At 46.6% G+C, this 17,319-nt stretch overlaps 1 protein-coding gene across 2 annotated transcripts in view; it reads right to left on the reverse strand.

Moving 5' to 3' along the window:
- Window positions 1-297: 297 nt before the first annotated feature.
- Window positions 298-17,319, reverse strand: part of TBCCD1 (TBCC domain containing 1) — a 121,981-nt gene continuing 104,959 nt past the window's right edge. For both annotated transcript variants that reach the window (XM_040357103.1, XM_040357102.1), the window contains one exon: window positions 298-616. In XM_040357103.1, the coding sequence (XP_040213037.1) occupies window positions 577-616 (40 nt within the window). In that variant the 3' untranslated portion in view covers window positions 298-576. The remainder of the gene's footprint in view (window positions 617-17,319) is intronic.

The raw sequence follows: 17,319 nt of genomic DNA on the forward strand, positions 1-17,319 counted from the left end.
TCTCCTGATAGTTCTCTGAGGCGAGGAAAAAAAAAAAAAGTGCAATATAAAACAGTTCTGGATGTCAAACGAATAGTGTAAAGAAAAGACAAGTTAACCAATGTAGACACAATTAGATTTATAACTGAAAAGTTATATTCCACCATATTATAGCAGTTCAAGCTTTTGCAAGCAAAAAAAAAAAACTCTTTAGTTGGATACATAAATCTGAAAAAAAACTAGGCTGCCCACGACAAATATGGACTCAAATAAAAAACACAAAAATTGTACACTGGGCTAAAATAAAAACAAATAAAACAATGATAAAACATTTTAATAATTCAATTATATATATTTTCTTGAAAGTACAAGTTAATATTCTGGAATGTTCACAGCCTTCCCATTAATATGCACATTGCCTAGTCTAAAATAAATATCTGTCTTACCAAAAAAGTGCCAAGAGAAGTGCATATATTTGTATTGGCTTATTGTGAAATGGTCTTCTGAAATGGTCTACAAAATAAAAATGGGAACCTCAACTAGGAGTATTAGTAAGAAGTTAAATTCGGTGCTCCATTCCTCAAACATTTCAAATCTTCACACTTCAACCCGAAGGCTTTTACAAAAGCAGAACGACCTAAAAGAACAGAAAACATAGTCAGGACCAATAATAACGGTCAGGCGAGGAAGAGGCACCAATTTCTAGGTTGCAACCTTTAGTGTTAAAACAGTGCAGCTTGCAATAAACAAACTGCTAATGGATAATTTCACCTTTGGAACATGTATTTAACCACTTCAATACAGGGCATTTTTACCCCCTTCCTGCCCAGACCAATTTTTTGTTTTAAGCACTGTGGCAGATTGAGCGGTCATGGAACACTGTACCCAAATAAATCTTTGTTTTTTTCCCCCACAAATAGAGATTACTTTTGGTGGTATTTGATCACCTCTGCGGTTTTTATTTTTTGCGCTATAAACAAAAGAGCGTCAATTTTTATTTTTTCCTCAATTTAGGCCGATATGTCTTCTTGATAATTTTTGGTAAAAAATACATTGAAATAAGTGTATGATTGGTTTGCGCAAAATAAGTTAAAGCATCTACAAAATAGGAGATAGATTTATGGCATTTATTATTTTTTAACTAGTAATGGCAACGGATCTGCGATTTTTTTAGTGACTGACATTGCGATGGATATATTGGACACACAGACACATTTTTGGGACCACATTTATACAGAGATCAGTGCTATAAAAATGAATTGATTACTGTGTAAAATGTGACTGGCGGGGAAGGGGTTAACACAAGGGGGCAAACAAGGGGTTAAATGTGTGCCCTAGGGAGTGATTCCAATTGTGGGAGGAGTTGACTGATCGTTGTCCCTATGTACATCTGTCTCCTCTCCCCGACAGAACGTGGATCTGTGTAACTGGCAATCGCAGGTGCCCGACGGACATTGCAGCCGCCAGGCACGCGCTCGCCCCCTAGCGGATGGGAGGCCCGAGGACATGATATGACGACCACCCAGGATGGCAGAGCCACCTTGCGGCCGTCATATCACTATACACGGGATGGGAAGTGGTTAAGGGTAAACATGTGCCATCTCTTGCCTCTTCTCCCCAGGATCCTCCCCTCCCTGTGACAGCAGGTGGAGGTTACTCTCCCTGCACATGCTGTCACTTTCCAGAAAATGTGCAGGTGTGGGGCACTTTACACACATAGCCACATCGTTCACATGTTCCTGTGAATTAATAACCTACAAGTCCAGTCTGCCAGTGTGGCAGACTTGTAGTTTCAATGATCTGAGGGGGCCCTGATGAGCGCTCTCGTAGTGCCGACATGTCCTCCGGCTTCCAAATACAAAGTCTGTACAAAAGGAAACAGGGCTGATTGCAGGTGCAATGCTTTTCAGGCTCCTGCAGGAAAAAAAAAAATGCACATTTTTTTCTGCAAAAATGTGTAAATGTGCTGTCCCCTCAAAATAACAACACAGCCATTAAGGTCTAAAACTGCTGGCAACAAAAGTGAGTACACCCCTAAGTAAAAGAGTCCAAATTGGGCCCCAAGTGTCAATATTTTGTGTGGCTATCATTACTTTCCAGCACTGCCTTAACCCTCTTGGGCATGGAGTTCACCAGAGTTTCAAAGGTTGCCACTGGAGTTCTCTTCCACATCTGCATGACGACATTGCGGAGCTGGTGGATGTTAGAGACCTTGCGCTCCCCCATCTTCCGTTTGAGGAAGCCCCACATATGCTCAATAGGGTTTAGGTCTGGAGACATGCTTGGCTAGTCCATCACCTTTACCCTCAGCTTGTTGAGCAAGGCAGTAGTCTTCTTGGAGGTGTGTTTAGGGTCATTATGTTGGAATTCTGCCCTGTGGTCCAGTCTCCGAAGTGAGGGGATCATGCTCTACTTCAGTATGTCACAGTACATGTTGACATTAGAGGGGTCCCTCAATGAACCATGCCTGACTGTAGGCAAGACACACTTGCCTTTCTACTCCTCACCTGGTTGCCACCACACACGCTTGACATCATTTAAACCAAATATGTTTATCTTGGTCTCATCACACCACAGGACATGGTTCCAGTAATTCATGTCCTTAGTCTGCTTGTCTTCTGCAAAGTGTTTGCAGTCTTTCTTGTGCATCATCTTTAAAAGAGGCTTCCTTCTGGGACGACAGCCATGCAGACCAATTTGATGCCATGTGTGGCGTATGGTCTGAGCACTAACAGCCCTCCTTCAACCTCTGCAGCAATGCTGGCAGCACTCGTACGTCCATTTCCCAAAGACAACCTCTGCATAGGACGCTGAGCATGTGCACTCAACTTCTTTGGTCAACCATGGCGAGGCCTGTCCTGAGTGGAACCTGTCCGGTCTTGGCCACCATGCTGCAGCTCAGTTTCAGGGTCTTGCCAATATTCATATAGCTTAGGTCAGTGATGGCATACTTTGGCACCCCCAGATGTTTTGAAACTATATTTCCCATGATGCTCTTGCACACTGCAGTGTAGTTGAGCATCATGGGTAATGTAATTCCAAAACATCTGGTTCGCCATCCCTGGCATAGGCTATATGTAGAGCAATAATTCATTTTTTTTTCAGATCCTCAGTTCCTTGCCATTAGGTGCCTTGTTGAACGTCCAGTGACCAGTAAGAGAGCTAGGACACCAAAACACACCTGCTCCCCATTCACACCTGAGACCTTGTAACACTAATGAGTCACATTACAACGGGGAGGGAAAATGGCTAATTGGGCCTGTGACAGACTCGGACTCTCTTATGTCTAAAATCATCCTATGTCCACTAGGGGCATAGGATGACTGAGAAATGATATCTTGGACTACCTGAGATGGGATTATTATGGGATTATTATGTAATTATTATCCACAATATATTCCAGGATATCTGTAAAGAACTATTCACTGGTTGTTGATTCTGAACTCAACGGGTTCATTTTAAGAGTGACTCATTCATACTGTTGCTAATGCCGTCACCTCCAGCCACCTCTCTGTTCTCTGTGCTAATTGACCCTGCTATTGTGTGAAGATGTCCTGTGTTTACACTTATGATAATGTGTATTGTATAGCAGGTGAGCAGAGACGGGACATCTACTCTGAAAGGTCATATCTCGGAGTCACCTCGTCTGGGTAAATGATTAATTAGCTCATGTTAATTTATGTTCTGGTTACATCTTCCTTTAAACTGTATATAAAGTTGCATTCTTGGTTCTACCACTCCATGTTTAGCACACAAACAAGTCTCGTCTCGTTGTGTGTTGAGAGCAGCTGGAATATCTATCTATATCCAGACTGATAGAAAGCGGTATATGACGGAAGCACTCAAGCAGAGTGTGGGACGTTCCATTACATTGGTGGCTAGCAGCAGGACGTTTAATGCAGTCGGGGACATCCAACCTCCACCTGTATCCAAAGTTCGGATAGCAGGAGAGGAGAGGTACAGATACCAGCCGACATGGAAGAGGAATTCGGAAAGAGGTTGCAAGAGAAGCAGATACAGCACAGAGGACCGGTATCAGAGCAGGTCCCGCTGGGATAGTTTGATTCTATTCGCTGCGAACTCTGGAAGGAAGCGCTAGCCCGTGAGCAGCGACACCAGGGAAAAGCTCTCCCCTCCAACCGGTTAAGGTACTGGTCGCAGTATGGATTGCGGGTGCTGTTAATGGGAGGAAAACCGCACAAGGAACAGACAGCTGAATTAGGCAGGCTGGTCTGGGCAGAGATGCGGCTGGATGAGAGCTACAGAGCCCTTCGGTGGCATGTATCCCAAGCATGTCCCAGGATAGCGGATGACAGCCCAACCGAAGGCTTAAGCTACGGCGGCCTGGGACTGTTGTACGTGAAGCTGACAGGGGACTCTAACTTTGGGAGTGATTTGGAGTGGCAGTTGGACAAAATCATGGATTTCAGAGAAGGGCTACTGAACATCTCGGAAGTGCACTGGAAGATTTGGAGTTTCTGGCCGTTCAAGAATGGGAGCTGGAGATCGCCTACAGACGACTGCTAGACTCTGCTCAGCGCCAGGGCTGGGCTCCCTTTGCCTGGGAGTATAAGGAAATACCAGTGGACAATTCTGAAATCCTGGCTTAAGAGTCGGCAAATGTGGCAGAGTAACAGTGAGCTTTGCCAACCTGCCCCCGCAGCTATGGACGCAGAGGTCTTATGGTGGACACAGGAAGTGCTGACAGCAGGGCAGAGAACTGCTAACCTCTGCCCAACACCGATCGCATCTTCTGGGTTCCACGGACAGGAGATGGTGAACCTCTATCCCCAGACACCAGATGCAGAGACAGGGGATTTGATAGTCTTTTCTGCTAAGGAAGAACAACCTGAGGAGCCTCAAGCAGAAGAGCTGGTATCAGGGCCACACTTCACTATGCTCTGCCCATCACCAACAGCAGTATCTGTGGAGTTGCAAGGAACTTCCCCAGCTAAAGCACTGGTCACCAGACAGAGGGTTCAAGACCTCTGCCCCACCCCTGTGGCAGTTCCAGAGGCTCAGGGCGAGAAGGTGGCGATCACTTCTCAGCAGCAGATACAGGGGGAGAAGGGAGGAGGAGGTGTTCATCGTCCCTCCCCAACAGTTGGCCAGGGTGGAGAACGTGGTCTTTCCTCCCCAGCAAAGATCTGTGTATCTGGGAGACAGAACCACAGATATGTTGTCCCAGCAGCCAGATGAGAGAATGGAAAAGGAAGCAGCCAGCTCACCTCCCCAATGGCAGCTACACAGTTTGGGTGTGGAGGAATCCAGCCTCCTTCCCCAACGGTTAGCTGGAGCGGATGATGTGGAGTCCCCAGCAAAAGGGCAGAGCGCCGCTGGCCCCTGCCTAGCACATAGTGTCTCTACAGCTTCAGGAAGCTGCGGAGGTCGGCCCCTCTGCCCAGCAGCAGCCCAAGCCCCGGAATGTTAAAAAAACACCCAGCTGAAGCGCTGGCAGCCGGACAGAGAGTCAAAGACCTCTGCCCCACACCTACTGGTGTCAACTACTCCTTGCAGCCAAGATTGGAGGTCATGCGGACAGACTGAGTTCCCTTTGTCCGACTAACGCATGTCCAGACCAGGTGGAGGTCTGGAACCTTGTTAGTCGACTTTTGATGGTGAAGAAATGTGACAGACTCGGACCCTCTTATGTCTAAAACCATCCTATGTCCACTAGGGGCATAGGATGACTGAGAAATGATATCTTGGACTTCCTGAGATGGATTATGTAATTATTATCTTCAATATATTCCAGGATATCTGTAAAGAACTATTTACTGGTTGTTGAGTCTGAACTCAACGGGTTAATTGTAAGATTGACTCATTCATACTGTTGCTAATGCCATCACCTCCAGCCATCTCTCTGTTCTCTGTGCTAATTGACCCTGCTATTTTGTGAAGATGTCCTGTGTTTACACTTATGATAATGTGTATTGTATAGCAGGTGAGCAGATACGGGACGTCTACTCTGAAAGGTAAGAGAGCTGCCGCTCCGTTTAGCCATTTATCCCACTGTGTGCTGATATCTGTAGTGCTTTTTTACCTGTACCCAATAAAGGGCACGTCTTTTTTCAAGTTACTGGAGTGCGGCTGTCCATATCCTTATTGTTTTTGCACACGTCTACTCTGAAAGGTCATATCTCAGAGTCACCTCGTCTGGGTAAATTACTTAATTAGCTCATGTTAATTTATGTTCTGGTTACATCCTCTTTAAACTGTATATAAGGTTGCATTCTTGGTTCTATTAAACACTCCATGTTTAGCACACAAACAAGTCTCATCTCGTCGTGTGTTGAGAGCAGCTGGAATATCCGATATCTATATCCAGACTGATAGGAAGTGGTATATGACGGAAGCACTCAAGCGGAGTGTGGGACGCTCCGATACAGGGCCCAATTTGGACCTTTTCACTTAGAAGTGTACTTTTGTTGCCAACATTTTAGACATTAACCCTTTCACTGCCAAGTCCATATGACGTATGAACCTAAAAAGTTCCTGCAGGTGGCCAAGTCCGTACGGCGTACAGACATAATTTCTCCCTCTCCTATAAGCATATGGTGCCTTCAATGACCATAAGCTTACATTAGAATTGTTCAGCAGACTCTGCTGAACAATTCTATAACTCTGATCAGCAAATTACAACCCACTGATCAGAGTTATTAACCCTAAATGTGACCCTTCCCCCACCCATGGCGCCGCTTCCCTGTCACCTGCCACTCCACCTCCCGCTGCTCCCTTTCATCTTAAAACTGCCCCCCCTCTATGCCTTTCACCCCCCCACCTCAAAACAATCAGCCCCCAAGGTGTCGGTCCCCCCCGCACTCACCCCTCCTCGGTTCTCTTGTGAGAAGCCAGAAGACATTAGTGAATATTAATTCGCTATTGTCACAAGTAGGTGGGTTCTGGGTGCAATTCTCTGCGCCCTCAGCCCACGCTTTTTCAAGAAAAATCGAGCCTCAGGCTCTAATCATGTGGTCCGGCACCCCAGTGCCCCAATGGGCCAGCCGCTCCTGGTAAGACCCCTTTCACATGGAGCGGATTTGTCAAACAGATTTGCCTGCTCAGCGGGAGATCCGTCTGCTGATCCCTGCTGAGCAGGCGGATGACAGGTCTGTGTCCGCTCCACAGATGCAGAATGGACCCGGCACAGCTTGCTATTCTCTATGGGGCAGTCAGATGAAAAAGGACTGCCTGTCCAGTCCAGATCCCCATCCCTCTGTTTGCTAGTAGACTGGACTTGATCGAATGCAGGCGGGTGTAAATGGGCACATGTCCATTTACATTAGCCTCTCCATAGAGAACAATGGGTGGTCCAAAAATAGACAGGCAGATCTGAACGGTGTGCTTGTGTGAAAGGGGCCTAAGGTCTTGTTCACACACCTGCACAAACAGAGCCATTGCTCTCAATTTTACATCCACGTAGGCCTGCATGCATGCCCCTGAGCTCACACTGTCCGAGTTTGGAGTCATGTACCCACATCCACACAAATGTCAGATTGGAAACAGCAGCTAGGCCTGTGCATCCCAATTGACATAAATGGGACTGCCTGTACAGGGATGCATGGAACACCTGTGCATTCCTTTGCAGGTAAACCTAGCCCCCCATGGGTGTACACTTTAGTATGCCATATGTGAATGAGGCTTTCTTAGGAATTTAGTAGGAATTTTGTGCACGATTATGGATTTTAGTGTATTTTTTTGCTATGTTTTGATAAACATTTGCGCAAATATTGTGCTGCCTAAAAAAACAATAGGACCTCCTCTTTATTCTACTGGCCATGTGCTTTCAGAAAAGGTATGGTTTGGGGGGTCTTTAACAAGATTATGAAAGCTGTAAGTGAAAAGGGAAAAGCCTCCAGATTTCTCTAAAACTTTTGCCTACCTCTGTTTTTCACCATTTCTCTCCAAAAAATTTATTAATACAGGTTAAAAGCGGGGGTTCCACAGCAGATCGTTTTTTTTTTTTTGCTGCATTCAATGTGTTTGTAGATCACCAATTAGTACTCACGTGTTTGGTGACTTCAGACCTCCCCAGTCTGTTTTCCGGCAAAAGATGAACTTTTAAAATCAGCTCTTCCAAGTTTCCATTTTGCTTGTGGGCATTGTGAAGCCCACAAGCTGCGGACGGTGTTCTGCTGAAAAAGGCACCCCCGGCGGATAAGGACCCCCCCTCCTGTACTGCGCAGGCGCGTCACGAACCTTAACTGAGTTTCTGAAAGTAGCCGAACATGTAGAGCTGCGAGTTAGCTCTACACGACGCCTGCGCAACAACTACTAGCCGTGTAGAGCTGACTGCGCAGGCGCCCTGTAGAGCTGACTCGCAGCTCTACATGTTCGGCTACTTTCGGAAACTCCGTTGAGGTTCGTGACGTGCCTGCGCAGTACAGGGGTTTCCTTATCCGCCGGGGGTGCCTTTTTCGGAAGGACATGACACATCTGGGCGAACTCCCAGATTACATTGCGCCTCAGGCTAGAAACGCCTACTCCCGCGGGAGTGAGTACCCGGAAGCCAAATCTGAACCAGGCAAAACACGGTATGTGCAACATAAAAAAAAAAGCTTTTATATTTAGCAGGAATTTTGCTATGTTTGTATCTGCCAATAATGATTTTCATGTATTTTTAGCGAAAATATCGATTTGGTAAAAATTGGGGGGTCTTTCATAAATTCTGAATACTGTAAGGGAAAAATGTAAATCTTCAGATCTAAGAAATTTGTATACAGTGGAACCTCGGATTGCTAGTAATGCGGATAACGAGCATTTTGCAATACGAGCACTGTATTTAAAAAAAATCGTGACTCGGTTTGTGAGTGTTGTCTCGCAAAATTAGCACGATTCAGGCCAAAATGGTGTGGGGCGCCGGCGCCATTCGGAAATGCACGGTAAGGTCAGAAAACAGCACGGCTGACAGCAAATCTCTGGTAGGAATTATTTCCGAGGTTTGCCAAGGTCAGCCGAAGTATCCTTGGCATTTTCGCCCGTTTCCGAGGCTGTCTGGCGTCCCGCCTCTGGCCACATGCGGTATTGCATCCCATGCGGAACTAATTATTTTCGTTTCCATTGACTTCAATGGGGAAACTCAATTTGATATGCGAGTACTTTGGATTACGAGCATACTCCTGGAACTGATTATGCTCGTAATCCGAGGTTCCACTGTATTTACATTTTTGCGTACGTTCGATTTTAACCATTTTGTAAAAATTACCAATATTTGTTATGTATTAACTCCATACAGGTAAAGCCTTTATATTTAGTTGGAACTTGGCAGGATTTTGTAAAATTAGCTGTTTTTATCTGCCAATGGTTTTAGTGTATTTTTTCCCAAATATATCGGTTTGATAAACATTTGCACAAATACCGTAGGGTCTAAAAAAAAAAAAAATCAATAACCCCTTCTTTTTGTTTCTACTGATCATGTGCTTTCAGAAATAATGTGGTTTGGGTTTTTTTTTACAAACTCTGAAAGATAAAAGTGAAAAAGAAAAAAGAAAAGGAAAAATTGCAAAAATGGTCTGGCCACCTGAGTGTTCAAAATTGAGCACAGGGCCTGGCAGCGAAAAAATTAATGGCTGTGCGTCGAGTTCTTTTGAGGGGGACAGCAAATTCACACTGTTATACAAGCTATACACTCATTACTTTACATTGTAGTAAAGTGCAATTTCTTCCGGGTTGTCACATGAAAAGATATACTAAAATATTTACAAAAATGGGGAGGGGTGTACTTACTTTTGTGGGATACTGTATATTATGTCCTGCTTGTTTGGTGTGCTTTCTGAAAGCACAAATATGCAGCATGCTCGCTTTGGTGTGATTTCAGAAAGCGCACCAAAACTACAGGACACGTTATAACTTTATGGGAAAGCGCAGCTAACCAGCTCCTAACACGCAGGCTAAAACCATGTCAAACCACATTGCATCTGTCTGAAAGCCTTATTGGCTTTTAATTTCTGGGATATTAACCACTTAAGACCCGGACCATTATGCAAGTTAAGGACCTTGCCCCTTTTTGCGATTCAGCACTGCGTCGCTTTGACAATTGCGACGTGGCTCCCAAACAAAATTGCCGTCCTTTTTTCCCCAACAAATAGAGCTTTCTTTTGGTGGTATTTGATCACCTCTGCGGTTTTTATTTTTTGCGCTATAAACAAAAATAGAGCGACAATTTTGAAAAAAATTCTATATTTTTTGCTATAATAAATATCCCCAAAAAAGATAAAAAAAATTATAAAAATTTCCTCAGTTTCGGTCGATACGTATTTTTTTTTAATATCCTGTGGAGGCAGTAGCCTTAACCTATAAACTTTATTAATAATGGTGCTGCATGTTTATAAAGCTTTGTGTATCTAATGATTTTATATTTTATTTGCGATAGTTTGGAGAGGGGTTAGAACATTTTTATTGATATCCGACAGTGGTCACAGAACAAATGGAGAGGGTGAATGTCCTCAAATTTTTTTTAAAAGGTCACCAGAGCAGGAATAGAAAATATCTAAAAGGGATTTACCTCACTTTGGAGAGATTTCCACTCTCTTTCAGTTGTGTCTACAAAAATAAAGGCAAATCTCCCCAATGGAGCAGTTTTAACCATTTCACACGTACTCAGCATTTTTCTAGCAATTTCAGCCACAGTCAAACATATCCACACAATCTACAATGTACCCTGCCATACATATACAAAATGCACTGTTAGCAGTAAGCTGCTTCGAAACCAAAAATTATGTTTGTGGCCATCATTAGGTTTAGAATCGGCACCATTAAAAAAAAAAAAAAAAGCCGGACAATTTTTGCTTGACATGCAGTTAGTTCAGCTGCATACTCTGTAGTATAACAAAATCAAAATGTTTGACGAAAAATAAGAGGTGAATAAAGTGCTTGAGACATACTGCTTAATAAGGGGCATGGAGAACATTAGCTACAACAAAAGATTAGTTGAACTTTGTTTATTCACCCTAGAAGAGGGAATTAGGGGAATAGGATTGGGAAGTGACCCATAGAGTGAACCCGAGAGGACTTTAAAATTTACTTTTCGGGGGGCGTGGCTTGGATGGCAGCGGGATCAGACGCGCGCTGCTGAAGCTCCTCGCCAGGCCTGTCTGCTTAGCCTACTTTCTTACCACTCGCCTGCATGATCATGGGTAAACCCAAAAAGCAAAAGAACCCTAAGCCTCTGGGACACAATACCAGGTCCTCCTCTGCACCCCCGCCGCTCATCACGGAGTACTTTGGTCCGGAATCCCCGGCGGGACTCCACGCGGCCAAGATGGCGCCGGCCTCGACCCCCGTGCCTGATGCCTCCACGCCTTTCACCCCAGGAACCGGGACTCACAGGTATGGCTCGGAAGGGGACATCACAGCCGCCTCCACCCTGGACACTACCCTCCGCCCTCAGGCCAGATCCCCCACCTGCCACAGCGGCCATCTCCTGGGCAGCCTTTCCCAGCCATTCCCCCCCCCCCTGCCTTGTGGAGCCCCCGCCTTCCATGACGGCTCAGACTTTCACGCCGTCCTCACCCGCTCCTGATTGGGATCCTCGCCCCTTGCCGCAGCATTCCCAGCCGCACACTGATGGTCCGCAGCGTCCCCAGACACATGGGGATGGAGCACAACGCTCCCAGATGCATGGGGATGGAGCACAGTGCTTCCAGACGGACGGGGATGGAGCTATCTCTCCACCACACCTAAGTGGAGCTCCTCTCTCTGCACCCCCCCCCCCAGCTCCAACAATCTCCGGGGCACCTGGGGACTCACCCCCCATCCAAGGTATGTGCAAAGCACCCCCGCACAGACCAATTGTCAGCCAGCTATTCTCTGCCAGCCATCCCTAGGACACTATTCACCGTCTGCAGCCCCCCCAGCTCCTGCTTGGGATACTCCTGCCCATGTTGCCCCTGCCTATGTTGCCGCTGACTTGGATGCAGACCCTGGGGCATATACCTCATGGCGTGATTATGTTCGCTGTATGCCTACTAAGCAAGACTTCCGTTTGCTTATCCAGGAAGTACGTGAGACCTGCAGATCTGAGATCAACATGCTGCGATCTGACCTTCATCATCTTTCTACCAGAGATACGTCTTTAGAGGAAGAGTGGGTGACGTTAAGCATGAAATCTCTCAAATCCACTCTCAACTGGCCTCACACGCATCTACTATCCGGGACTTTAACCACCATCTTGAGGACCTGGATAATATAGGCAGGCGCAACATTAGGGTCCGAGGCCTCCCTGAAGCGACTCAGGATGATGACCTGTTACCCTACAAGCCATCTTCAACAGAGTCCTTGGTCGCCCTGAACACCAAAAGGTTAAGCTTGACAGGGCTCACCGGGCTATCCGCCCTCGCGGGCCAGGGTCCAGGCCTAGGGATGTGATCTGTAGAGTCCACAACTATGTCCTTAAAGAAGACATCATGAGGAAGGCCCGCAACATGCGCACAATCGACTTTGATGGCGCCCCCATACAGCTCTTCCCGGACTTGTCATGGATTACTCTCCAACAACGACGCTCTCTACAACCACTTCTCACCCTACTGAGGGAGCATGACTTCCGCTACCACTGGGGTTTCCCCTTTAGACTAACAGCAAAGAAAGATGGGAGGTCCACCACACTACGATACTCGGAAGATCTTCAATCCTTTTGCAAGGACTTGGACATTCCGGTTCCATCTACCCCTGGCTGGGATCCTCTGCCACTACCTCCGCCGTGTCCGGCCCCCTGGATCCAGGTCACCGGGAGGAAACGTCCCTGGCCCCGTCCCTCTGGCTCCTCTCAGCCTCCTTCCCGGCACTCCCTGCTTCCGCTGGGCCCCCCATCTTTGATGATCTGATGCCTGACTTTCCTCCCCCAGTCAGAGGTCTCTAGCCGAGACCTGGTTACTCTATTGGTCTCTATTTACCCCTTGTAGATTGTCCCACTAGAGTTTATTTCCCCCTCCTTATGTTTGTTGCGTCCCCCCTCCCTGGTGCCCCCTTAGGGGTCGCCGGGTGGGGGGACTCGCCAATGTTGATTGTTTAATTTTGGGTTTTATTGTCGCCATTTATTCCAGAGTGACTGGTCTGCTAACCAATTCTTGGGTTTGAGCTTAAGTTGCTGACATTTATGTCACTTAAAGAGGAGTTCCACCCAAATTTGGAACTTCCTCTCAATCCACTCCTCTCCCCCTTACATGCCACATTTGGCATGTAATTTTTTTGGGGGGGGAGTGGGGGCTTCAGCACGAGTGGGACTTCCTGTCCCACTTCCTCCTTCCTGTAGGCGACTAAGCTTAGTCGCCTTCAGGAAGTGGCTGCTGTAGGCGATCGCCTAGGACACGTCACAGGTCCTAGGCGATCTCCTGGCCAATTACACGGCGCGGCGCCGGGCCGCGCCGCTCGCGCATGCGCAGTGCCGCGCCGCTCGCGCATGCGCAGTGGGTGCCCGGCCGTGAAGCCGAAAGCTGTCACGGCCGGGTGCCCACACTGAAGATGAAGACGCCCGCCGGGGAGGGGGGGAGAGGAGCGTAGCCCCGGCCGGCGCGTCGCTGGAGCGCTGGAGCAGGTAAGTGCCTGTTTATTAAAAGCCAGCAGCAACACTTTTTGTTGCTGCTGACTTTTAATAAACATACAAATGGCTGGAACTCCCCTTTAAATGCAGGTAAACTCTCCCTGGTTCCTTCCGAGTTTGTCACTGGCGTCTCAATGAGTTTCTGCTTAAGCATGATCTGTCCAAAGTCGAATTGGAACAAACTTTGAAGCGGTACTTCGCCGAAAACAATTCCCCTGAGGTCACGTCTGCCTCCTTGTGGGAAGCCCATAAGGCAGTTTTCCGTGGCCAGTGCATATCACCCTCTACTGCCCTAAAGCGCAATGCCAATAAAGCCAGACGACTGCTGCTGGACCAGCTTCGTCAGCAGGAGGCACGCTTACTGTCATCTCCCTCTCTGCGCACGCTGAGGGTGCTAGTGAGCACTAGGGCCAGTCTGCGAGACAGACCTGGGGAAAATGGAGAAAGCCCTTCTCAGACTGCGCCAATCCTTTTACGATAAGGCTAATAAACCGCACACCCTCCTAGCTAGACAACGTCAAGATCGGGCGGCCACTTCCACACCCACATCTATTAAAGACGCAAATGGTACTCTCCGCTCCCATCCATCTGACATTGCCCAGCTCTTCCATGATTACTATTTTGCCCTGTACAATGACCCGAGTGTCCCGCACAATCCCCCCCCTCCTGATTTATCCCAGGCCATACACTCCTACCTGGTGGACTGTGACCTTCCCACTCTTTCCCCCTCCGGCCTTACTAGCCTTAACTCCCCTATATCCTAAGAGGAAGTAGTTGATACGGTTAAATCTCTCCCGAACAATAAGGCCCCTGGACCTGATGGTCTACCTTACCTCTATTATAAAACCTTCCTGCCACTTCTTCCTCATATCACCCCTCTGTTTAACTCCTTTATGACTAACACACCTATCCCGAGGGACATGCAGACCTCTTTTCTTACAATGATCCCTAAACCAGGAAAAGATCTCACCCTGTGCTCGAACTACAGACCAATTGCACTTCAGAATGCAGACTTAAAGATTTTTACTAAAATATTAGCTAACAGATTGAACGAATTTCTGCCGTCGCTGATCCATAAAGATCAGGTGAGGTTCATCCCCCTCCGACAGGCTGGGGACAATACTCCGAGTTATTGATCTTGTGGAGGTAGCGAATAGGAACAGGTCCGAGGCACTGCTTTTGAGCCTCAATGCGGAAAAAGCCTTTGACAGGCTGGGTTGGCCTTTTCTCTTTGCTACTCTCCGCCAAGCTGGTATAAAGGGTCCCTTCCTACACGCAGTCACTCACCTGTACTCGTCCCCTTCGACCTTAGTCAGGACTCGGTTTGCCTCCTCACCCACCTTATCTATATCCAACAGGACACGACAGGGCTGTCCACTATCCCCTCTCCTCTATGCCCTATGTATCGAACCCCTAGCAGCTCATATTAGGCAGAATCCGAACATTCGCGGTATCCCGGTCCGTACTAGGGACTTTAAGATTTCCCTATTTTCGGACGATGTCCTGCTTACACTCAGCCCCTTATTTCACTCCCGAATCTTCATGTAGAATTAGATCGCTACAGCACTCTTTCGGGTTATAAGAATAGCAGCACTAAGACAGAAGCCCTCCCCCTTACCTTGACCCCTCAGACTATCTTTCCTCTCCCAATTCTTTAACTACGCATGGAAGTCTTCCACCCTAAAATATCTAGGTGTCCATCTTACGCCCTCTTATGAAACCCTCTACAAGGCTAACTTTCCTCCCCTATATAAGTCCATTAAGGCCTCCCTAGCCAAATGGAAAACCTTAAAGTTATGCCTCTTTGGTCGTCTGGCGACCGTTAAGATGGCGATCCTACCTAAACTCCTCTATCTCTTTGAGACCCTTCCTATGCCTATCCCAGCCGCGCACTTTAGATCCCTCCAGGGTGACTTACTCAGGTTCTTTTGGAATTACAAGAGAAACATGATAGCTAGATCAATATTGTATGCCCCCCGCACCCAAGATGGTCTTGCCTTTCCCAACATAGGTGGCTTCTTGGTGTACCCTTCACTCATACAATAGATGGACGCAAATTGAGAAGCTGTGGCTGGCTCCCATCCACCCCAACTCCATGCTGTGGAGTACAGATGTGCCCCTTGGTAGGTCCCAACTACTAGGGCCGATGGCGCTCTTACGAACGTTATAGCGACGCGCTATATCAACATACCTGCTCACCTCCGCCGCCTCCCTGGTCACCTCCTTTCTATTTACTCCCAATGTCCCGGATAGCTTGACCTCACAGATGTCCCACTTTTGGATGAGTAGAGCCTTGTTTCGGTACGGTCAATTTGTGGATACTAGAACCAGATTCCTGAAGTCCTTTCAGGATCTGAAAGACGCCTTCAATTTACCTAGACAGGCTTTTTTTTAGCTACCTCCAAATTCGCAATTTTCCCCCCTAACAGAGTTCAAGAAAATCTGCTTAGAGGGTTCGTCCCCTAGAGGTATATCGCGCACCTACCAAATCCTGGTTATGAATATGTCACCAATCGGCCCTCAGCATGCTTATATGCACAGGTGGGAGCAGGCCCTTGGTAAAGATATACCCTTAAAGACATGGCAAATAATTTGGTCACATGCTCCTAGGAGTTTTGTTTGTACGCTTTACCAAGAAAACCAATACAAAATTTTACTTCATTGGTACCAAACTCCTGACCTGCTCCATTCTATACGGCCGGCAGATGCCTGGTAGCCCTGAAACGGAAAAGGAAGGAACCTCCTTCTGTTTGAGTTGCACTCCAGGATTAGGGATGTTAAGCGGATGGAATATATGACAGCCTCTCTGAATAATTCCCTTGATAAGCACAACGAAATATGGGAGCTGTGGGACAAGCTGGAAACCCCTAATGCCGGCTGACGCATGGTTGGTGCCCCTGGGCGGTGAGGAGGCCCTGGGTCAGGTGGTTGCCCTCTTCTTCCTTCCTTCCATCCCCCTCTGCTCTTCTCCCTCCTCCTCCTTTCTACTTCCTCTTGTCTTCTTGGCTTTCTTTGCCTTTTTTTTACCATTATTATGTTCCACTACTCAGTCAAACATAGTGGTAATATTGGAGCCTTGATGTTAATCTCATTGCCCGGTTCTGAGCATCCTCAACTTAATGCATATTTGTTTTCTATACATCGGCCCTGTCTCCTATTTCATTCCACATTGTATCTGGATTGGCTCACCTGATGCCTACCACTTATTACAAAGAGTGCTATTTATTTTATTTCTGTATTTTTTTTTTCTGTGTATTTCGTTGGTCTTTACCTGTTGGAAAATTTGCAAAAATCAATAAAAAATGTCAGTTTTCAAAAGAAAAATTACTTTGCATTAAAACAAGGCAGCCACTTTTGGTTAAACCTTTCCGTGCATAAAGGGTTCATTATAGTAACAGCCGTGCACATGTATAGAGTACCAGTTTCCACATACACTAGTTCTGTCCCACTTTGCGATTTGCTTAAAAAGGCATGGATGGGTTTCTAAATGCAAAATATATATGTGGCTACTAATATTTATAACCAGCAACATTGAAGAATGTTGCCACAGTGAGCATCTTCTAAAAAGGATCTTTACTAGGATAGCAAAATTGTCCCAAGAAAAGAGAATGCTACAAATGTGACCAATTCTAACACACTAGCAGAGTGTTAGTTGTATGCATTTCCATATGGCCGAACTAATCAACCACCACCATCATCCATTCCAAATACTCAAGCACCAGTCTTAGATGAACTATATGGAAGGCAAAATTGCTGAAATTAAAGGGTCACTAAAGGAAAAAAAAATGTTGCTTAAAATTAAT

This window comes from Rana temporaria, chromosome 6 (assembly GCF_905171775.1).
Source record: "Rana temporaria chromosome 6, aRanTem1.1, whole genome shotgun sequence".
Classification (NCBI taxonomy): Eukaryota; Metazoa; Chordata; class Amphibia; order Anura; family Ranidae; genus Rana; species Rana temporaria.